Source organism: Maylandia zebra, linkage group LG7 (genome assembly GCF_041146795.1).
Source record: "Maylandia zebra isolate NMK-2024a linkage group LG7, Mzebra_GT3a, whole genome shotgun sequence".
In the NCBI taxonomy this organism is placed as follows: domain Eukaryota; kingdom Metazoa; phylum Chordata; class Actinopteri; order Cichliformes; family Cichlidae; genus Maylandia; species Maylandia zebra.
In genome coordinates, this window is record NC_135173.1 from 1,564,380 (window position 1) to 1,587,500 (window position 23,121).

At 45.9% G+C, this 23,121-nt stretch overlaps 2 protein-coding genes across 4 annotated transcripts in view; both read left to right on the forward strand.

Annotated features, from left to right (window-relative positions):
• The first annotated feature begins 3,281 nt into the window (after positions 1–3,281).
• On the forward strand, positions 3,282–10,867 carry zpd (zona pellucida glycoprotein d). Of its 2 annotated transcripts, XM_004569140.4 has the most exons (10): positions 3,286–3,690; positions 3,797–3,848; positions 3,929–4,036; positions 6,703–6,911; positions 7,004–7,161; positions 7,381–7,495; positions 9,980–10,107; positions 10,183–10,366; positions 10,483–10,588; positions 10,708–10,867. In XM_004569140.4, exons 1-10 carry the CDS (start codon positions 3,670–3,672, stop codon positions 10,824–10,826), a joined length of 1,200 nt encoding a protein of 399 aa, XP_004569197.1. In that variant the 5' UTR covers positions 3,286–3,669; the 3' UTR covers positions 10,827–10,867. The 2 variants fall into 2 exon arrangements, with proteins under 2 accessions (XP_012779552.1, XP_004569197.1); XM_012924098.5 differs by lacking the exon at positions 10,708–10,867 and having other exon boundaries at positions 3,282–3,690; positions 10,464–10,588.
• Positions 10,868–11,448: 581 nt separating this feature from the next.
• Positions 11,449–23,121, forward strand: part of mmp15a (matrix metallopeptidase 15a) — a 12,319-nt gene continuing 646 nt past the window's right edge. The window contains exons 1-10 of one of the 2 annotated variants that reach the window (XM_004569139.6): positions 11,449–12,165; positions 13,233–13,381; positions 15,696–15,812; positions 15,895–16,211; positions 16,490–16,651; positions 18,222–18,601; positions 18,692–18,830; positions 19,741–19,891; positions 19,966–20,081; positions 21,227–23,121. The exon at positions 21,227–23,121 is cut by the window's right edge and continues 646 nt beyond it. In XM_004569139.6, the coding sequence (XP_004569196.1) occupies positions 12,055–12,165; positions 13,233–13,381; positions 15,696–15,812; positions 15,895–16,211; positions 16,490–16,651; positions 18,222–18,601; positions 18,692–18,830; positions 19,741–19,891; positions 19,966–20,081; positions 21,227–21,687 (2,103 nt within the window). In that variant the 5' untranslated portion in view covers positions 11,449–12,054 and the 3' untranslated portion in view covers positions 21,688–23,121. Of the gene's footprint in view, positions 12,166–12,197; positions 13,053–13,232; positions 13,382–15,695; positions 15,813–15,894; positions 16,212–16,489; positions 16,652–18,221; positions 18,602–18,691; positions 18,831–19,740; positions 19,892–19,965; positions 20,082–21,226 lie in introns of those variants that run through there. The other variant, XM_076885531.1, reaches the window with a different exon arrangement.

Genomic DNA, 23,121 nt, shown 5'->3' on the forward strand with positions numbered 1-23,121 from the left:
GTTCGTCTTTTTTATTTTGAAACATTTTATGTTTCGTTACATTTTCTTCCTTTTTTTCCTCATTTGGCTTCATTTTATTTCAGTGCTACTGTCAAAGTTGTGACAATATTATGATATATGTGTTTAATACGGGAGCCGTTACACGCAGGTTTGAGCACATTAGTCATCACGCACCTATATTAACTCGCACAAAGGAAATACTGGAGAACACATCCTGAGAGTGAACTCGTCTAAAACAGAAGGTGCAAACACTTTTGTTTTTTACCCAACAGACTCGAAATGCTCCATGTCCCCCCTGAGGGAATAAATCAGGTGAAATCTAATTGAATCGTCTCCCTGGGAAACAAAACAAGACCGTTCCTCTCAGCCTTACGCAGTCCCGAGTGTCGCAGGCCATAGCCGTGCCGTTTCCACAGGCTGTGGAGCGTCCTGTCCCCTGGCAGATGGTTGGTTGGCTCAAGCTCAGCTATCGGACTTGGGGGGGATATTTCTGTTTCCATCAGAGGGGAAATCAGTGGAACAAAACATTTTACCGCACGCTGCAGAACGAGTGCGTCCTCGTGATGCTCGTTCCTTGTGCGTATTTTCAAAGGAGGTAGTCTTAAACTATTTTATTAGTAAAGAAACCAAAAACTAATCTTTGACTAAAAATGTGGACGTTGTTTAACTTTGTGATACGTTTGTATGCAAAGTTCCTTCAAATCTTTTGTAAGGGCGCACCGTAATCGCCCGGCCGCGCTCCGGCCAGCATTTAGAACAGCATCTTAACCACTCCTGCCTTTATAAGCTACCTGAACTCAGACCGAGCCCCTCCTGGAGCCCCTGTTGAACATTCAGCAGCACAACCAGACATCGCTTGAGGTTTGCTAGAAAAACTGGCCCTCCATCTCCTCTGTTTGTGGCCCACATTCTGTGTCCTTCAGTCTGGCCTGAGAGAACACAGATGGAGGCTCATTCTGTCTCTGCTGCTCCACATAACTGTGCAGACGGGTCGGAATCACTCGTGGTCACAAACACAGCTGAGCTGAACGGTACAGGAGGCCCACGCTTTGTTGTTTTATCGCCTCCTTATGTTTTTCCTGCTTACGTCGTCAGGGCCGCGTTAGACTGTATTGGGCGGTGCAGTCTCTCAGGAAAATGCTCGTGCGTGTTTTTAAGAGCTCCGTCACCCGAAGATCTGCCTCTCAGGTGTGTGTGCCGCAGCTGGTGTTGTGAATCAGGCCGATGACACACACCTCTTATAACCCGGCTATTTCACAACACCAGGGTGGCCCTGCACCGCTGCCGACGAGACGAGGACCCGCTTCAGCCAGACGGAGCAGAGCTGGGAGAGCTCAAGTCTTCAGTCCTACAACGATCATTTGTGTACCGGTACTTTGAAAAGGGAAAATAATGATCGCGTTTTTGTCAGTTAAATCTGCCGAGATCATTTTTTTCTTTCTTTCTTTTTCAGTTATTTTAGTCAAATTCACTCTGATATCAGGTACATCTGCTTGATGAAATCTTCCATAAACTCACCGCGTTGAGCTGTAAAGCATAAGATTCCCTCTTTGGTCCATTAATAAAGTCCAGTATGTTTCTTTTCTCTTTGACTGAGATTATAGTAACACAGTGGATTGTATTACCTACAGCTAGAGGGGAAGCATCAAAGCACAGAACAGATCATTTCAAATGTAGCAGAATGATTCTTTTTCTGCTTGCAAAGACAAGAGCACACATGGCTACATTGTAAATCTAAAGCTAATTACCAACAGTGTAAAAAGAGGACATCTTTGTACTGTAACAGTATTTCATCTTAAACCAAAATGTGACGTGTGCCGAGCCATTATTTATCGGTAATTTCAAAATCTTTGGCCTCTGCTCTTTGCTGGATTTCAGCCGATTTTTCCTCAGAGGTTTTGTAACATCGTGTCACATCTACTCAAATTTGCAAAACTGAAGATTGGAATAATAAAATGAAGTGTACAGCTCTGAACAACCAGAGACAAAGAACCTGCTCCTCGGTGCTGTTCGTGCCTCTGCAGCAGAGAAGGGAGGCCTGGCCAGTGATGCCTGAGAGTATGGACCCCAGCCTCGGGGTGTGACGAGTTGGAACAGAAGGAAATGCACTGACCCACTTATGGCTTCCCTGGAGACACAGATATTTCCAACCACAGGCCCATCATGCAGGAGCCCCACTGTTTTGACCTGCTGACACTAAACCTTCTGTGCCCGCAGTGGTCCAAATATGGAATCAAAGTAGTTTTAGTGATTTTCCAGTGTCCAGATGCATCTGGCTCAAAGTCTTTACTTTACTAGAGAGCCGAACTTTAAGTCACCTGAGTGACTGCGGCGTTTTTACGCATACTGTAAACCAGACCTTCCCAAAGTGTGGGGCCCGCCCCCTAGCGGCGGGGGGGGGGGGGGGGGGGGGGGGATCAAAACAAAACGCTTGGACACTGCTAGCACGGGGCGCCCACAGAAACGCAAAGCAGGAGATGAAGCGTCGCTGAATATGTTTCCAAACCAACTTCATTCTAAGCCAAAGACTAGAAAATGTGGTGAAGCAACTCTTCCCTTTGGCTTCACCAACCTTTTTAAAAATGTATTGACAGCAATGTTGAACATTATTACACAGGAAAAAAACAAGTACGTGTAAAATAATGACACCGTGACGCCTCTGCCTTTGTAAACAAAGGGACAGTAACTGCGTGTAAACCTGCAGACAGTCAGATTAACAGTATTTCGTCTCTATCATTCTGTGATTCATCTCCTGTAAACAATAACGTGGCCACAGCGTGACGTGAATAAAGGCGCATACCTTTGACGCTGCCTGACCAACTCTGTATTCCTCGTCCACACGTTAAACGCAAAAAAGGAGTTTTTAAAAAATCTCCGTTTTCGGTGATTGGAAACGCCGTTTACGTGGACGAAACAGCTGCGTGGTCAAAATCACCCGTGTAGGTGCGGACGCAGCATAAAAGAGTTAGTAGTTTCTTTTATTACCACCTGTAATTTATTGCAGTTTACTTGTGTTTTTTAATTGTTTACTAAATGTTTGAGGTGTGAAATAAACCGCAATGGAGCAAAATATGAGCGCGTGTGGTTGGAGGATGTGTTTGTGCGTGTGCACGCGCGTGGGGAACATTTTTCTTGTAAAACAAAGGGGCCCAGCAAAAAGGTTTGGGAACCACTGCTGTAAACGGTGATGGGGATGACGAAGCACGGAACTAGTTTGAGGCGGCAATAGCGCCCTCTGCTGGAAACCTCTTGATATATAAAACCAATTTTGTCAGCACATCCACGAAGGAACTAAAAAAAAGATGTTTGTGTTTTGCCTCTTTTTATTTTCTTTCCCTTTGTTTTAAGGGAAACCGTGAAACTATAAAATGTAAATATAATCAATTATCAGAATATTATTTATGTTAATCAATAAAACGCAGGAGATCGACGTGGTGGGGCTGAGTGTTCAAACTTATTTGATACTTTAAACATGACATATTTAGCCGAATTAATTCGCGGGGTTCAAACAGCGGGGTTAAAGCTCCAAAACCCTCCACGGAAAAACACAGCAGGTGTTCCTGATTGGAGACCGGCAGGTGAAGTAACGACGGAGCGGAGAAGGACGTCTCGTTTGACTGCAAATATAACGCCAGCGTGTCCTGCATATACCCACAAATCGTTACTGCAATGAGCTTAACCGGCTTGAAGGTAGGCCCGGGTGAAACATCCACAGCTTTATTGTCCTTTCGTGTAAAAAAGAAAAGAAAGATGGATTAAAAAGAGTAAAAGCGGAAATATCCTTCCTCCAAAATAGCTTCCCGTGGCTCTGCTGCTTTTCCTCGGGTTCACGTTGGACGGGGTTGAGGGTAAGAAGGTTAAAAAAAAAAATGTGAGATGTGTTTCAGCGTGGAGATTCATCAAGTTCGTTTACTGTGTCCTTTCTAAGGAACCTGCAGTGTGGAGCATTGCACCGACCCCACAAGATGCGTCCTGTCTAAAGACCAGAGGAGCTGCAAATGTGCTCTCGGCTTTTATGCTGACAAGTGTGACCGAAGTAGGCTCTCCTGTCTTTTCTTTTATTTCAATGCATTTCATCATCAGTTTTGTCAAAGAGAAACTGAATGCACCCCAGAATTATGCTGAGTTGGGCTGATTGTGTTTAGGGCTTTTGAATTGGAGATTAAATCATAACAAGTACAAAAATGTATACTTGTCTAAGATCAGCTTCTCAGATTGATCCCGGTGCTAATATCTCTTAGAATATTATTTCAAAGCTTGTCATTGTGAAAAATGAGTTTTCGAATCATGCGTTTGGTTTGTGATAGCATGCATTTAGCTGCACTGACACTGTTCTGCAAGTCCTCTTATACCCACTTCCACGTCTTGTTCCAACATAAATATGTAGTGTTGTTTTTTTGGAGGGCAGCCCGTGATAGTCCAATTTCACAAAGATTGAGGTGTTTGGCTCATTATCCCACTGCTGTGTATGAATCCTTATCCACAAACAAGCAAACCAGAGGGTGGAGTGTCTCTGAAGGACGAACAACTTAAGAGTAGCCAAAACGAGCCCAGATTTAAACTTTTCCTCCACCACGTTTCACTCTGCAGTACCCTTCTGTCTTCTGCTTCTCCATCTGTTACTGCCACAAACTTGGATCTCCCCTCCCTGGTTCTTCTACTTTAAAATGCTGATATGCAACAACCCACCCACAGCTTTCTCCCGACTAGTGTAGATGCTTCTTTTTCTGACCGCATTGTTAACGGTGCTTCTCCTGATCGCAGGCTCGTGTTTTCTTATGTAGCAAAGTCAATATCTGTGACGTTTCTTGCCGTCTCATTCAGCAAAGCCTGATGTTAATTAATCTAATCTTCTGAAGGTGTGCTCATTTTTACTTGGTGTTTTACAGTACTGCGCACTGCCCCTAAGAAATCTTCAGTCAAATTATGGTTTGATGTGGAAAAACTTTTTCCTAATTTTCTACTAGAAACTTGAGGCATAGTCACATTTGTAACTAGCAAACAATGACAGGGCTGCCTGTCATCTGACGTGTTTCAAGAGGTGGGATATAACCCAGGTTATTACAGTTAACGAAAGCTTGGTGTAAGAAGACATTTAAACTAACTGCAATGAAAACTAGTTTTAAAAACGATGAGAAGTAAAATGGAAACGATGGACTACAAATGAAGTTCATCCAGGCCTTTGAGACAACTGATGTCATTTTGTTTCAGTGTATGCAGTGTTTTCTAATAATGTTGTCTAACGTGAGAAGTAGTGGTCCTAGCCAGTGTTGGTCAAGTTACTTGAAAAAAGTAATCAGTAACTGATTACTTATTTTCAAAAGTAATTAATTACTTAGTTACTTAGTTACTTTTTAAAAACACGATTTACAACCTGAAGAGGTGATAAAGTGATAGATCTTTCAGCCCAATTCTACTTTTTCTGCATAATCCATCATACAAAATGTAATCAAATGGAAAAGTCTCTTTTTAAAACTTGTTTTATTAGTTTTAATCTTTTAACTTTATGCATCAAGCAAAAATGTAATTATATGCAACATTCTCTGACTGGAAGAAATTAGTTTAACATTTAAACCTATTTTCTGCACATTCCAGCTCATAAAATAAAATATTTTTTGTGTTTACACTCAGTCTTTCAAATAGATGCAAGTAAAACACAGCAGAAAATAAATAAAGTCAAAGACTCAGCGGTCCTGTTGCTCTATTTTCACCTGTAAAGCAGGAGTGGGGTAGGCGGAGGTTTACCCTGGTGCAGGTGTGCCGCGGTCAGTGGAAGAATCCGCGAGTTTCTCTGTGAGTTTCCCATCACGTCGTAGCTACTCGGTGCTTGTTGGAAGTTTAGGGGTTTTTTCGCTGTAAAAAGAAGTTTTCTTCCCACGCACAGCGGACACTAATGTTTTTGTCACTTTTTATGGAATCAAACTCAAAGTAAGGTCAGTACTTCCACGCTTTAAACGCTGCACGCTCATACTCTCTCTGCACTCGATATATTGTAACGATGGTTAAGTGTTACTGGACAGTGACATGCTGGTTTGACACACTTGGTAGAGCACGTCATTGAGACCGGGGATGCCCAGCCTATTAAAGTGCGCCCCCGCCGCCTGCCCCTGGCTCATCAGGAGGCTGCAGACAGGGAGCTGTGTGAAATGATGAAGGCGGGCATCATAGAACCATCTGATAGCCCGCGGGCCTCCGCGGTGGTGATGGTGCCTAAGAAAAAAAGTCCTAGGATGCGTTTCTGTGTGGACTACAGACCACTCAACAACAGTGTGCAGAGAAAACCAACATGTCACTGTCCAGTAACACTTAACCATCGTTACAATATGATCCACTGTTGATCTGCACACAGCTGTTGTCACGAACGTCGCACTCGCTTACGTCACTGTCATGAGACATTCTCCCAAAAAATCATGGTTTTAGTAACGCAGTAACGCAGCGTTCCTACGGGAAAGTAACGGTAATCTAATTACCGTTTTTGCAATAGTAATCCCTTTACTCGTTACTTGAAAAAAGTAATCGGATTACAGCCCATCTCTGGTCCTAGCACAGAGCCTTGTGGGACTCCATGGCTAACCTTTGTGTGCATCAAACTTCTCATTTACACGAACAATCTGGAATCTCAGATGGATGCGATTCACCAACTGAGCCGTTTCCTTTGATACGTGTTTATGTTAGAGACTCGCTGACGTTTGCTTCTTACAGATGCACATCTCAAGGTTATGTGTGGGAAAGACCACATAGCAATCAGAGCAGCGGAAGCTTTTTTCGAGTATCACGGCGTGCCGCTGGAATCGCTTCACTTGCCAAACAAATCTTGTGGTGCTAAGAGAGAGCATATCGACGGCGTCCCCTACTACGTGTTCAGGGTTTCCAAACACAAATACGTGACCTGTGGAGGACTGCCGTTTGAGGTGCAGCTCGAGCACAATTCCTTTAATGTCTGCGCCAGCCTAGAAAAAGATGAGCACCTCAATGTTTTGTTTCTTTTATTGTCCCCTTACAGAAAAATGTAACTCACATCTGGTTTTCCCTGAGTGTGAGGTCAGACCCTCGGGTTACTGGAAACATCATTAGAGATCCAGTTATCAGGATGGATTTCACGTGCATGTATCCATTCATCAGAAGAGTCAGTCTGCCTTTTTCAGTTTCACCAATCTCCAGGTGAGGGGCGAAATAAACGCATCTTTTCCATCCATGGTACTTCACTTTTTGTTTTGTTTTTTTAAGCTGCCTTTGAGCATTGTAATAAGTCTGTTCAATTGATGGACCTCTGAAACCCGTCTGCTGAAGTCTTTGCAATGAGTTAATGATTTTCTGTCCATTGAGTATTCAGAGCCACGAACAACCCGCCTTTCTTGACTTTCTTCTGTTTACGTGCAGCGAGACGGTGATGCGAGTAGACGAACTTGAAGCCAAGATACGGATGATGTTGTACACAGACCACACTTACACTAAACCTTACACAAGCTCTCCAACCATTGAGCTCCGAGACAAGGTGGGTTAAGATTTTAACCAGTCACAGATGAAACTGATGCTTAGACACAAGGATGGACTTTTGGTTCTTTGAAGCAGGTTTCAAATTCACCTGTGCTGTGATGCAGCCTGCCTTTATGCAACACCTGAGCTAAGCAGGTACATGTAGTGCTAGTCAATGTGCACTCAGGGCTGTAGAAATATTGCTCAGATTGATTAATAGGGTTTTGTTCATATCTGATGGCAACAAGTAGAAGGGTTTAGTGCTAAAATCAGTCTGTTTGATACAGAGAACTACAGATCCTGAGCACTGTTGCCCGCCTGACCACGGTCTGACTCATGTTGGGTGGTGGTTTTGTAAATGCTGATCTGTTATCTTGGACAGAAGCTGCCCAAGAGCAGTTTGATTATGCACAGGTTACAATGCTGATGTGCCCTGGTTCAAATGCAATAGAATAGCCCTTTACTGTCATTGTATGTGTACACTAGAATTGTGGGTGCTCCACACCAACGGTGCCAGAATGCAATATAGATGGTAGAAAACAGGAATAAATGGCAAACATCACGGGGGTTTCATTGGCATGCTTGACCATGACATGGCCGTGGCTGGGCTCATCTCTGATGCAGATGAGACGGTGTACAGGGCGCAGGTAGAGAACCTGTCCCGCTGGTGTTTAGAAAACAACCTGAAGCTGAACGAACTCATAATGGACTTAAGGAGGCACAGACCGGTCCCATTAGAAGTGGTGGAATCTGTCTCCACCTTCAGGTTTCTGGGCACCCACGTCGCCGTCCATCTCACCTGGACACACAACACAAACGCCCTGGTAAAGGGGGAGGTGGTGTGCAGGGTCACCTCAAACTCAGAAAAGAAGGCTCAGTTTGAGGGGGAGGTTTGCACATCTTGGAGGTGTGTGTGTGTGTGTGTGTGTGTGTGTGTGTGTGTGTGTGTGTGTGTGTGTGTGTGTGTGTGTATACTGAGGTGGAAGACACAACGAGTTGGCCGGGCTAAAAGACATATCTGCAGCAGATGAACAATACATGAAAGTCATGTCCTTAAAAAATGGGGGAATCCAGTGAAGACCTGAGAGAAGCATCTGGTTCTTCAGCTGAGTAATTCATGAGCCGTTTACCTCTGTGGTAGAGCGGCTGTCATGAAGGCATTTACAAGGGAGGGAAAACCTGAGGTGTGCCAAGGTACACGAACGGTAGCAACAGGCGTCACGGAGCGATGCATCCAAATATCATCAGTCTCTACAGACGAGGTCAGAGCAGCACACCAGGATGTCTAAAGTCATCTGTGAAGCACGGAGGCTGTTATGGTTTGGGTTTCAGTAGTATTGATGATCTTGTCAAAGTCGTTAACGATATGAAAAGTACCATCAGATTTACATTATCATCTGCAAAGCTTGTGATTGGCAGCAGCTCCATTTTTCAACATGAATCCAAGAACTGCAAATGCAGTGACAGTATACATGGTTAGTTGGTGATTGGCCTCCAGATCTTAACGTTACTGAAGCAATGGAACAAAAGGCAGCCAACATCCAAAGAGCAGCTCTGAATGTCCTTGAAGGTTGGTTGACGATGTAGAAACTCTCTTTGCCTCAAATGTTTCCATTTATGTTTGCACGTTTCAATAAATCTGTCCTATTTTCCTAACAAAATATCAAGAAATGAGGGGTTGCTCAGGGCTTTTGGACGAAAACCATATTTCTGGTCCTCCACACCTCACCTGTGTGGCTCTGTTGTCCACAACTGGTTCCCAGCACTGAGTTGGAGAACCACGCGTTTGACCGTTCAGGCTAAATGCTGAAAATGAGGTTTAAAGGGACGAAACGTTTAGCCGAGTTTATGCTCGGGGTGAAATTAGTCCCAGCTAATGTTCTACACACTGATGGTGGCTTTGACTTTGATGTTGCCTTTGTAAGCACGCGCTCCCATTAGAGATGACCTCAACTGGGATTAGCAGGTCAATCCTTTCTCTGCCATCAAAGAATCAAATTTTATTTGTCACGTACACAGTCATACACAGTACGATATGTAGTGAAATGCTTGGACAACTGCTCGTGACCTAAAGAAAACAAAAAAGGAAAAGGCTATGAATAAGATAGGAAATAAATATGAAAAATTAAAAAGGGTAAATTTAACTAGGAAGGAATAAAATATAAATTAAAGTTGAAAATAAAATAACTGTACAACAAAATACACAATATAGAACTATATAAGAATGTATGAAGAAATATAAATATAAATAAATATATACACAATAACAGCAGCTGTACAAGTATTAACTGGAAATGAAGAATATAGTGACCAGTGTTGTGCAAAACCAAAGTCCAGAAAGTCCAGTGTGTGTGTAAGAACCATATGTGTGGGTCAGTACTGTGTGGTGGAATCAAATCAGAAGATTGGGAATTTTGACATTTATTCTTAGAAAATCGTCTTGGTTTAAGTGCCTTCTGAAGAACCAAATATTAATTAAAGTGAATTGTTTTGTTTTGCACAGGTATATGTCGAGGTTACAATGATGGAGCCTGCAGATTTATTTCTGCTCCGAGTAAACGAGTGCTGGGCCACACAGTATCCCCAGCCAAACTCTACAGAGGGATCTGTTCACTTCCTGCTTCAGAATGGGTCAGAACTTCTCTTTGTGTTGTTTCTGGCACGTGAACGATGAACTCCTCACATCCAGTGACTTCTCTCATCCAGGTGTGTGAAGGACCAAACGGTTTCCTTCCTTAATATAACCGAGGGACAGTCTGGACGTAATGGGCAGAAGTCCACCGTCCGCTACAGCTTCGACATGTTTCGCTTCTCAGCAGATCCGCACGACCTCTACCTGCACTGCACCGTACAGCTGTGTGACCTGGACGACCACGAGTCCTGCATTCCCGTGAGCTGCTGCTATTATTATTGAAGGCGATTTAGGAGTGTGTGGACACGATGAAGTGCATCGTTTTTACCGTCTCATCATCTTTGACTTTTCTCAGGAGCATCGTTCTTTTTCAGAATTGTAACTCGATCAGTAAGAGAGAAGCAGTGAGTGCCGACCCCGCTCAGGGTCTCCTCACCTATGGCCCCATCAGGATCGACGTACCAGACAGATCTCAGTCCAGTAAGCTCCTGTTTCTATATCAATCTTTACACTCTGCCTGCTGCTCCTGTAGCATCAGCAGGTTTCTGCTAATGAGAAACGTGTCCCTTCATTCTCTTTAAATTTCACATTTGTTTCAGGCGTACTGTTGGCGGTGGTGCTGCCCGTAGCAGCTGTGTGGACTCTCGGCTTCTTCCTCGTCATCCTCATCACTGTGGCCAAGGCTGGCAGAAAGAGGCTAGCGAAAATAGAGCAGTGATGACAATGCTGCTGGCAGCACAAATAAAACATTAAAATGTGCATTTTTTTCCTTTGTTTTATTATGACGACCGTAACAAGTGTTCTCACAGACTGTGGGTGTCAGCTGAGGAAAGCATGGCTGCAGAAGGAACTGGTGACCTTTAAGCAAAAATCAAGTTTCATCTAAGATGATGCCTCGTGAGCCCAAAAGAGATTAACTTCTGTTATATTTGCAAAAACTGAGATCCAGACACATGTGGGCTCATCATTAACAAAAGCAACCAGGCTTATGGCAAGTTTGTGAACTGGAGGCTGAGTGTTGTTAGGAAAGCTTAACATTAGAAATGCAATGTTAGATATTTCAATGTCTAATTTTCTCCGTAACTCGATTAATGAAGGCAGCAAATTGTATGGAGATGAGATGAAACTGTCCTGTAGCTTCAAATATCTGTGACGTCACTGCGCGTCACTCTAGTGTCTGGAAATTTTGTTAAAGAAAAAGCGAATTTTAATCGTTTTATTTTGAGGACTTGAAATAACACGGCGCGTGTTTTCTATAGTTAAATGGCTGTGGTCACGTGGACCTGCTGCAGCGTCCCATTCACAGCAGCAGAGGGCAGACTGACCATTACCTTGTGTGGCCTTTTGTTGGGGTCAGGTTTGTTGAGCCATGAGGGTGAGGTCTTAACAGGAAGTCGGTAACAGATATTTTATGGCGGATTCTTTTGTCCGATGATGGGCTCAGGCATGCTGCGCGGTTAAAACGTAAAGAAGTCGATTTCTGCAGCGGGGAAAAGTGAAGTTTCTCCCTCGGGTTGATTTTTGCGGGGTTACTGCGGTCGGTTTTTGCAGTAACCCCAGAAACGGCGCAACAAGTACTTTACTTTTCATGCGCTCATTTCGGTGCTCGGACGCTTGAAGTTGTGACTTTCAGCAGGATTTCTCCTCAGCTGCCGATCAGCCATTGTGACCGTCAGAAAGGGGCAAGGACTTCTGCTGCATCAGCTCCGTATGAGGAAACAAACACTTGGATGCTCCGTGAGGGAAGCTGTCCCGGATCGACCAAGAATGGAGTAGAAACACTTTGTTTTCTCGGGCTTTTAAATGTGCCTTAAGTTTCTCAGCTGAACAATAATGGCCCGATAGATCACTTTCCGCAGGAGTTAAATGTAAAAGCATCTGCTTGTCGGAGGAAGCGGCTTGGTTTGATATTTGCCATTCAACAAGTCTTTGCGTCCGAGGGAAGGATGACATCCCAACAAACCTGGGCTCAGATCATCACGTCCGCGTCCTTACTCTCCCTGGTCTTGTGCAGCGCGGTGCCAGATGACCCAGAGGAAGAACGCTTCAGCGCCGAGGTACGCTGAAGGCTCCGTAGGGGAGAGACTGCCATGTTGTTATTTAAATCGTTGTTGCTGCACATTGAAACGAATCATCCTGCTTTCAACAGTCTCACTGCAGAATTACAGATTACAGCGGGAGCTCGTTTGACCTTTGTCCTCTTTCCAGATAACAGCTCTGCAGGTGTGACCGACGTCCGTCAACAAGGAAACGATTAGACCCGAGTGTTTCCTTTGAGTGGTAACAATGTGTCTGAAGCGGCATCTTTAGACCGCAGAGTGAAACTCACCTGGAAATGACTTTGATGTGTTGTGTTACCTGTGATTATTTATTAGTGAGTTTATCCCCCAAACACAACACGAAGGCTAATTAAATGTGTTTTTAAGCTTTTAAAGGTTTAATAGGGACATTATTCAAACTTGTCACGTAAACCACACTGCTGTAGGAAAGTTTCTCTCTGGCAGGTTTGGCCCGTCCGGCTTCATAACGACACATTTGATTGGTTAAGATTTGTCCTGCTAGCAAAGACCCTCTAAGGATTTTCTGTCTCAGTGCGCACGCATGAAGCCGCGTTGCATGTGGGTTTTTTCGTGTTCTCCTGCTGAGGCACATGTTACCTAACATCAGGACCCTCCCCCCACCCATCTGGAGCCATCATCCTGTTTTGCCTGTTCTGTGACTTCGTGGCTCAGTTTCAGTGCCATCAAACATGAAACGAAGAAGAATAATTCACAACATGTGACGCTTCATTCAGCAGGGACCTCAGGCACTCATGCAGAGCTATAGGTTTAGCTGGTGTACCCACAGGACTGACGTGCAATTTATTTAATGTCAGTTTTCCCGTTTCTGTCCTCTCTCCCCGTCTTGGCTGTCACCGCAGGAACGAAGGAGCAGGAATGTCCTGGTATTAATGCAAGCCATCTGGTTTGTTTCTACTTTCTTTCCTCCCGACTCCTCAGATGCTGCTCTTCCAACAGCTGGGGCTGTCACGCTCATGTATACACCATGCATTCCTGATGCACAAGCACAGAGACCTGCTATCTTAAGGAAATCTGACGACCTCTTCTATTTTCCTTCCACGCAGGCATGGCTCCGTAAATTCGGCTACCTGTCTCAAGCCAGCAGGCAGATGTCCACCATGCAGTCGGCTCAGATTATGTCCAAAGCTATCAGCGACATGCAGCGCTTGTATGGACTGGAGGTGACCGGGAAGGTGGACTCTGCTACGCTCGCGTAAGCTCTTTATGTGCTGAGAGCAGTGACCACAAAGAGAGCTCAGGGATATTGTATAGACTTTTTTTTTCTATTCATTTGCATATTATGAATTCAACGTGTGTGTGTGTGTGTGGGGGGGGATGGATGGAATGACAGTTCCAGGCACAAATCCCAAATACGAGCATGGCTTTTCCTTCAAAGATTTTCAAAATAATTTTACTGCAAATTCTCGGCTGGAAACGCTGTTTGTGGTTTTCTTGTCAAGTGTGAAGACGGTCAGTTTGTGTCTGTGTGGTAGATTTGTAGTGAAACTACAAAGACCTGCATCTTAGATTAGCTGTTCATAAAGCCTGGAAACTGAGGGATACATCTGCATCTTCTTCCACTTATCCAATTTACAGTGGCAGGGGGTTGGAGCCTGTCCCGGGTATCGTAGGGCAAGAGGGGAGGGTATAATTTAGGACTGCCAATAAACCTAGCCCCTTATACCCACTATCATGCAAAGGGAACATGCAAACTCCACAGAGGATTTGAACTCTGACTGTGAATTAATGGTGCAAAGCGCCACAACACCGCCCACACTTTGCTGAAAAGTCCAGGTTACAGCAGCCGGCTGGGGAATGTTTCCAAAAGTTCCCAAGAGCTGCATCGATATACAGTCAGGTCCATAAATATTGGGACATCGACACAAGTCTAACATTTTGGGCTGTATACACCAGCACAATGATTTCAAATGAAACGAACAAGATGTGCTTTAACTGCAGACTGTCAGCTTTTATTTGAGGGTGTTTACATCCAAAGCAGGTGAACAGGGCAGGGTAATGGGACAGAATAAGAACCACTTTTTAATACTTGGTTGCAAATCCTTTGCAGTCAATCACAGCCTGAAGTCTGGAACACAGACATCACCAGACGCCGGGTTCCATCCCTGCTGATGCTCTGCCAGGCCTCTACTGCAACAGTCTTCAGTTCCTGCTTGTTCTTGGGGCATTTCCCTTCAGTTTTGTCTTCAGCACGTGAAATGCTCAGTCGGATTCAGGTCAGGTGATTGACTTGGCCATTGCAAAACAGTCCACTTCTTTCCCTTCAAAGACTCTTTGGTTGCTTTTGCAGTTTGCTTTGGGTCGTTGTCCATCTGCACTGTGAAGCGCCATCCAATGAGTTCTGAAGCATTTGTCTGAATATGAGCAGATAATATTGCCCGAAACACTTCAGAATTCATGGTGCTGCTTTTGTCAGCAGTTACATCATCAATAAATACAAGAGAACCAGTTCCACTGGCAGCCATACATGCCCACGCCATGACACTTCGAGCGCCATGCTTCACCGATGAGGTATGCTCAGGATCATGAGCAGTTCCTTTCCTTCTCCATGCTCTTCTCTTCCCGTCACTCTGGTACGAGTAGATCTTGGTCTCGTCTGTCCACAGGATGTTGTTCCAGAACTGTGATGGCTTTTTTTAGATGTTGTTTGGCAAACTCTAATTTGTCCTTCCTGTTTTTGGGGCTCACTAATGGTTTCCATCTTGTGGTGAACCCTCTGTATTCACACTGGTGGAGTCTTCTCTTGATTGTTGACACACATGCACCACCTCCTGGAGAGTGTTCTTGATCTGGCCAACTGTTGTGAAGGATGTTTTCTTCAGCAGGGGAAGGATTCTTCGGTCGTCCACCGCAGTTGTTTCAGGTCTTTTGGTGTTGCTGAGCTCACCGGTGCGTTCCTTCTTTTTGAGAATGTTCCAAACAGTTGTTTTGGCCACGCCTGATGGTTTTGCTGTCTCTCTGATGGGTTTGCTTTGTTTTCTCAGCCTAATGATGGCTTGCTTCACTGATAGTGACAGCTCTTTGGCTCTCATCTTGGCAGTTGACAGCAACAGGCTCCAGATGCAAACAGCACACTTGAAATGAACTCTGGACCTTTTGTCTGCTCATTGTAATTGGAGGAATGAGGGAATAACACACACCTGACCATGGAACAGCTGAGAAGCCAATTGTCCCATTACTTTTGGTCCCTTAACAAGTGGGAGGCACATATGCAAACTGTTGTAATTCCTACACCGTTCACCTGCTTTGGATGTAAACACCCTCAAATAAAAGCTGACAGTCTGCAGTTAAAGCACATCTTGTTCGTTTCATTTGAAATCATTGTGCTGGTGTATACAGCCCAAAATGTTAGACTTGTGTCGATGTCCCAATATTTATGGACCTGACTGTACACGTTTCTAGGTTAGTCTGGTGAGAATGAGAAAGCTAATCTCATCCAGCTTAATGTGGAACTGAGAAATCCTTTATTGTGCGCGTGTGTGTGTGTGTGCGCGTGTGTGTGTGCGCAGGGCCATGCGGCGGCCTCGTTGTGGCCTCCCTGACAGAAAGCCCGAGGATCTGGTTGACAGGAAGAAGCGCTACGTTCTGACTGGGCAGCGCTGGGACAAAGATCACATCACCTACAGGTTTCCAGACCAAATGAAACAATCAGACTGCAATAAATCAAAGTGCTCCGCAGCTCTGATACGATTTTACTTCTGACTTCAGTATAATGGACCAAAACATGCCCCCGTCCCTGGGAGAGGAACGGACGTACGATGCGATCCGCAAAGCCTTCGGTGTTTGGAGACGAGTCACGCCGCTCACCTTTGAGGAGCTACCACCTGGACACGGCGTCAACAGCAGCCAGACGAAGCTCGCCGATATCCTGCTGCTGTTTGCCTCCGGTTTCCATGGTGATATGTCACTGTTCGATGGCGAGGGTGGGTCTCTGGCCCACGCCTACTATCCCGGACCGGGAATAGGTGGGGACACGCACTTTGATTCAGATGAGCCTTGGACACTTGACAACGAAAACCCGAAAGGTCAGTGGGTTTGTTTTTTTCTGCTTATGTGAGAAATTCAACTTAATCTCTGAACAGTCGCCGTTTTGGTCGATATCAGCTGGGAGGCAACCTGGAAGGATGCGGTCGTACTCGGTGACCTGACTCGCTTTGACTCCGCAGTGATAAATGTTTGGGCCGAGAGCTCTCAGTGCCTTTTGTGTTCGTTTGTGTGCGCACCAACCACAAAGCAATGTGCATTTTCCTTGTTGTGCACACTCAAAGCAGATGACCCACAGCTACGCCTGTCTCTCTCGCAGGTATAGATCTGTTCCTGGTTGCGGTTCATGAGCTCGGTCACGCTCTGGGTCTGCAGCATTCGGATAACCCCAGAGCCACAATGGCTCCTGTCTACCAGTGGGTCCACACACAGAACTTCACGCTCCATGAGGATGACATCAGAGGCATACAGCACATATATGGTGAGAAGAACGCGCTCTATGGATGTCTTTGGTGATACAGAGTTATTTCTACCAGCATGAGATGTTCTTTTCTTTGGGCTGCAGAGCTTCTAAATCTCTGTATGCAGAAGAGATGTGAAACCCCACAGTGCTCTGGAAATTATGGATATTACTAGAAATGATGCTGATTATCCTCATGGTGAATCCTTGCACAGCGGTCCAGTGCAGTGTTTGGGGCTACTTAAATGCATATTAGCAGTATTTATGGAAAAACACTATTGAATCTAAAAGCAAATGCCCCAAACTTTATTTTGTCTTTCATGATTAACATTTCAAATCTGCCCTACCCCTGCAGCGAAAGCCTTTCCATCTATTCTTGATTGTCCGTGTTGTCGGGCTCACCATCCTCAGAGGGGTGTCATCATCTTCTGTTTCCATGCTGAGCTTTGATCGCTGCGCTGTTAGCGAGCCAAACGTCAGTCATCGCTCTCACGTCACATCTGGATCCTTACAGAGGATGCAGGAAGCAGCAGATGCAGAATGTCATGCATTCCAGTATGATGAGCCCATCTTCTTCCTCCTGAATAGATGGCGTTGTTGATTAACAGACGCCGTTTGTCGGCGTATCGCGCTGCATTAAAACCACAGACGTGAATTGTTCACACTTGATGATTTATGAACTTTGCATTTCTTTTGCTTTAGATAAAAACGAGGATTTTCCGCAGGTTTCACGCTTGTTTTGATTTTACATCCCGTGACGTTTGATTCTCTCACATCAGCTGTTTTATATAAATCCGCCTCTGAGTAACAGCTCGGAGCTTTTAGCGCTCTGAGCTGGAGATGGTTGATACAAAACTGAGCTTAAAGCAAGAGCGAACGTTTACCGTGTGGTCAGACACACGACCCGAATAAATCCAAGTGCTGCTCGTTATGGTGTTTGCTCACAGCTTCCTCCTGATTGGCTACGAGTGAATGCTGCTGAGAAGACTCGCTGACATCTTTGGGTTTGGGATGTATTTTGCTTTGGAGCCAAAAATGTTGTAACATCGGCGGGCAGTCAGCCTCGTCCTGGAGCTTTTTCCTTTCTTTGTGCAGAGACGCAGACACGCCCGCTGTCTTCCTGTGAGGATAGCGGCCGACTAGGGTCTTTGTAAATGTGAAGTTTTTATTCCACTGAAACACAGCTGAATTTAAAAGAAGAAAACTGATGACAGTATCTTTGTGCTGCGATGGCCTCAGTTCTCGTTTGGCAGCACTGAGCTTTTGTTGTTTTGCTGCAGACGGTGGATTTCTTCACATACTGGCCTCGATGTGTTCTGAGCAAAGCCTTTGGTCCAGTGTAACCCACGCATCTTGGAGCCCATCAGCTGATACCTATTGCATAACTGACTTTATCTGTGTGTTTTCCTCTCTTAGCAACCAGCAGATTTTTCCAACGAGCAGCAGCAGAGTGACAGTCGGTCACAAAATGGAAAACTGCGTTCGCTCTGCTGCAGAGTATTTAGTCGAAAGGAAGCGAATAAAAGCAAGTATTAATGTCTAATGCCACACAGACTGGAGCCTTTCCTGTTGCCTCTTTTTTTCCCCCAAGGTCCTCCCCTCATCACAGATGCTTCGCCTACTTCTCCGCTCGCCCCTGACGATGAACCCAGCGTCGACTCCCCCACCTCCCCTTCTGTCCCAGAAGAAGAGCCCACCACTTATTCTCCAGCCGATGCCCCACGCGTCCCGACGGACGCCGACCCGGATCCTCCGGCCCAACCCGAACCGAGCCCCGGTCCCACCTCGCCTCCCATCCTCCCTACCTCCACCACCACCCAATCCCCGCCTGTGCCAGAACCCGTCACTCCACGGAAAGACATCCCTCCTCCTCCTCGGCCTCCCAAGCTGCCAGACAACCAGCCCCCTGACATCTGCGATGGAGACTTTGATACAGTGACCATGCTGAGGGGGGAGATGTTTGTCTTCAAGGTAAACAAACAGGGCTTTGCTCACAGCTGCAATGTTCGAGTCATGCGAGGGAAAGTAACTAAGACGTGCATCGTTGTTTTGCTTTTGCAGGGTCGTTGGTTCTGGCGGGTTCGGAGGAACCGCGTCCTCGATAATTACCCCATGCCGATATCTGTATTCTGGAACGGTCTCCCCACCGACATTGACGCAGCGTACGAACGTCACGACGGCAAATTTGTCTTTTTTAAAGGTACGTCACAGCTGCTTATTCCAAATAAAACCAGCCACTTCCACAAAGCGTCGCCCACCTGCTGAGCAGCGAGTGCGTTACGCCTCGACGTTATTCTAGTTTAGCTCTAGTTCCTCATTTCGCGTCCTCTCTGAGGAGCAGCGTAACATGAACTGTTCGATGCAAACTCTGCATTCGTCTCCTGCACAACTTGATTTACAAGGTTCTGAATCACACGGATTTGAGTAAAAAATGTTTAAAACACCACAGAAAAAGAAAAAACTCCCCTCAAAAGAATAAAACATTACGACACGATTGCTGCAAACTGAACGAGAGCACCGAGTTTGCATTTATGAATGTGTGTTTGTGAGTTCACTGGGTGTTTTGAACAGGCCTGTGCAGCGTGGCAGCTGTTATTGGCTCCAGCTGAGCCCGGACGGCCTCATGAAAGAGGTGGAGGGGCTTACATCAGCCTCTCTGACTGCGCTGCTCCAGATGTGAGCAGCTGTGGTGCTTTGCTGTGCGTTTTCAGGATCTCTGATCAGGCTCGGACACTTCAGTACATTTTATTGGCCTGGAGCGCAGCGCAGCAGCCTGGCAGTAGAAGCGGAAAGTGGCTGAAAGTGTGTCCAAAGATTAGGCTTAGGAGAGGAGTCAACCCTCACATATGGAAGTCTTGGAAAATGTGTGAATGCATGCCATTTCAACCTCGCCTGTCTTTTCTGCTTTTCTTCTGGAGTGAGTAAACCTGCTGATGTACACCATGTGTGCTGACCATGAGCTTCTTTTCATCTTCCTTTCTTCTCCTCAGATTTACCTTTGCCTTATTCTTCCCTCTGTTGGCCGTGTCAGAAACACGAGCTGTGCGAGAAAGCTCGACTCGGTGTGCTTTTGTTTCTTTGGACAAAGCGTCGTCTATCTGTGCCTACAGGTGACAGATTCTGGCTGTTCAGGGAGGCTGACGTGATGCCAGGGTACCCACAGCCCTTATATCACTATGGAAAAGGCGTTCCTCCACACGGGATCGACACAGCGATCTGGTGGGAGCCCAACGGGCACACGTACTTCTTCTCTGGAGACAGGTATGATTCGGCTACACGGAGCGCGGAGGTTTTAACGCCGCGTAGACATCTTAATACGTCTTATTGTCTCGCAGGTACTGGCGATACAACGAGGAGACACGGACCACAGACCGCGACTTCCCCAAACCAATTAGCAGATGGGGCAGGATCCCTCCCTCCCCTAAAGGAGCCTTCCTCAGCGATGATGGGGGTAAGTCAGGAGTTTAAATTGAGCAATTTGCCCGGGTTTTATTTTAGCAGTGGGAACATCCAACAGCTTCGGTTTATGAGAATCACAACAAACATAAAAAGCTTCGCCTTCACTGTTGGAAGCAAGAGAACAGCCTGACAGAGCAGCAGGGTGGAGGTGGAGGGAGCGAAAGAAGGAAAGGTTGGAGGAAGCAGTGAAGCAACAAAGCAGAGAGAGGAAGGAGAGCGCTGGTCTGTGGGTTGGCCCGTCCTTCCTTTTGGAAATGAGATTTGTGTCCGAGCAGCTCTGAATGCACTCGGTAAGAGTCGGATCACATCTCCACCCAGACGCTGTGCAGGCAGCCTGTGCAGCACAGAGAAGAATCTGTGCTTATTCATGCAGCATGTTGTCAATAAGTGCACGAAGGCGACAGATTTCAAAGGATTTATTGCATTTTGGTTTTATTTTATCCAATAATTTGGCAGACTTGACTAATATAGTCAGGCCTGGCTGTCACCAAAGCGGCGCACTGTGTGAGTCTTCGCACACGACCTTTTGAATGTGCAGCGATTCTTTCTTTTGCATGTTTGTCGCACTCGTACGTTTCTGATCATCAAACAAGTTTACAATATTAGAGAGAAGTAACCCGAGTAACTAGAAAAGACTGTTTTTAAATGATGAGTTTATTCATTAGTCCACCTTCTGAAAAAGTTTCTGTTATTAGAATTTGTTTGATCTGAAACATTGTGACAATAATGCAAAATCATGAGGGGGAAATACTCTTTCATAGCACCAAGTTACAAAATACAGTTACAGGATTAATCTGCGCGGGTCGCCTCTGCAGGTTCGCTGTTGAACACGACGAGGTCGGCACGTAACCCTGGAAAACCACAAGTTCATGTTTTTGATGATTTGACTAATAAGATGCGATGAGTGAATTTATTTTGGTATCTTTGGACGGAGCCTCTTCCTTGTTTGTGAGAGCTAGCTGTAGCTGTACGGATAACTACGTACATTCACTGCCTGTTAGATTGATCTGACTCTATAATGGTCTACAGCCAGAAAGGCTCTATTCACATGAGGGGGGCTTGCTCCCAAACATCAGCACTGTGCATGCTGTATAATCGGCATCAAGTGAAAATCTCTCCTTTCTTCTCCTCGTGCAGCTTACACCTATTTCTACAAAGGCACCAACTACTGGAGATTTGACAATCGCAGATCCGAAGCAGACAAAGGCTATCCCCGCTCCATCCTGAAGGACTTCATGGGTTGCGTGGGAGTCCCCGACCCGAAGCCCGACGCAGACGCCGAGCCGGAAGACAAACCGGTCGAGCCTTCAGACCGAGGCAAAGACGAGCACAAAGAGCCAGACAGAGACGCAAACTCGGAGCGAGAGGAGACCGCTAAGCCTGACAGCACAGAGGAAGAGGAGGACAAAGACGTGAACGTGGTCGTGGCTGTGGCTGACAATGAATCAAAGGTCATGACCCTGATTATGGTGGTCGTTCCCCTGGTGCTCATCCTGTGCATCCTCGTCCTAATCTATGCCATCCTCAGGACTCTTCAGAACAAAGAGACACCGAGGGCCTTGGTGCACTGCAAGCGCTCGCTGCAGGACTGGGTGTGACGCTCGAGTCGAAGAGAGAGTTCAGGTGTCCGTCGTTCATCTGGTGCAGCCGCCCAGTTTTTACTTTTGGCGTTAGAGGAAAAGAAGCTTTGAAAAAGCTGACGATGGGCCCGTTAGTCATTGGGAGAACTTTCACTGCTCGTGTGACGTGATAAAAAAATTGTGAATTCAGCGCCTGTGGAGCTTTAGCTCGGCCACAGGTTTTTCTACTGTGCCTCTCTCTGTGCCTTCCAAAAGTCTGAAAAGGCCCCCCCCCCCAAAAAACCCCTTTCTTTAAAATAAGTTTTCACCAGGGATGTGTGATTGCATCAATTCCAACTGGACTGAGGACGTTTGGGGGATTATTTGTAGTGTAAATGCAGACCAAGTCTTTCGAGCACATATATTAGAAGCACCGTCACATAAACACGTTTGCTTGCATTAATAAGAACAAGCTTTTTAATGAAGATGCTTCAGCAGCGTTTCTTCTGTTTAGAACAGATCGTTTGCACTTTGCCGTCTCTGTTGTGCTGTTTGCGTCTCTGCAGGCCGAGCTCGTCCTCCAACAGCGCAGGAATGTTCGACAGCTGCGTGTCCATGACTTGCCCGCTTCCCACTGAGCCCATTATGTCTGACCTTTCCTGCACACATGACACACATTAGCTCAAAAACAGCTTGTATCTGCACTGATTTGTGCATGCATGTTCGCTCATCCACCCGCAGCACGTAGCTTTTCTTTTCTTTTCGTGCACAGACACTTAGGCTCCAGCCTCCCCTCCTCCTGCCGCAGCCTCTTGCAGACTGCAGCGCTACAAACACGATCCCAGCGGAGACGTGCTGATATACGGCCGGTGCCGGCGTTAGGATTTATTCGCCTTTTTATGAGCGCTGTCGAGAATTATCGAGGTCTTTTATAAAATCTGCAGTGTCAGCCTGTGGAGAGTGAAAAAGCAACTGTGTCCTCTTTTTATGTCTCTATTGCTTTTTTAATGCTAAACAGAGTTAAAGCTAATTATGTCTACGAGGGAGAGGCCTGAATGGGTGAGGGTCTGGTTTCCATTAAGGCCACATGTTGCAGATTTAGGGCCGTCAGGCATGAGGGGAGGCGGGGGAGTCGGGAAAAATGCAGAAGGGGGAGTTATAAAAAGTGATGGCGGTGAGTAAAGAGTAGAAGGGAAATGAGAGGGAAGGAGATGAGGAGAGGGAGGGCTCTGTCAGTGTTTCCTCAGGTTTCTGCATAAAAGGACGAGCGAGCGAGGGAAGGAAGGAAGGAGAAAGGGAGGTTAGAAGGATTTAGAGGAGGCGCAATGCTGGCGTTGTGCCTCCTGACCTACATTGGGCCACTCGAGTCCGCTTCTCCTTTTCAGCTCTTGTTTCTGCTGCGCTCTGTTTTCACGGCTACAGATGACTGTCTGCTTTTTCTCTGCTCGCTTTTCTTTCTTTCACTCATGTATT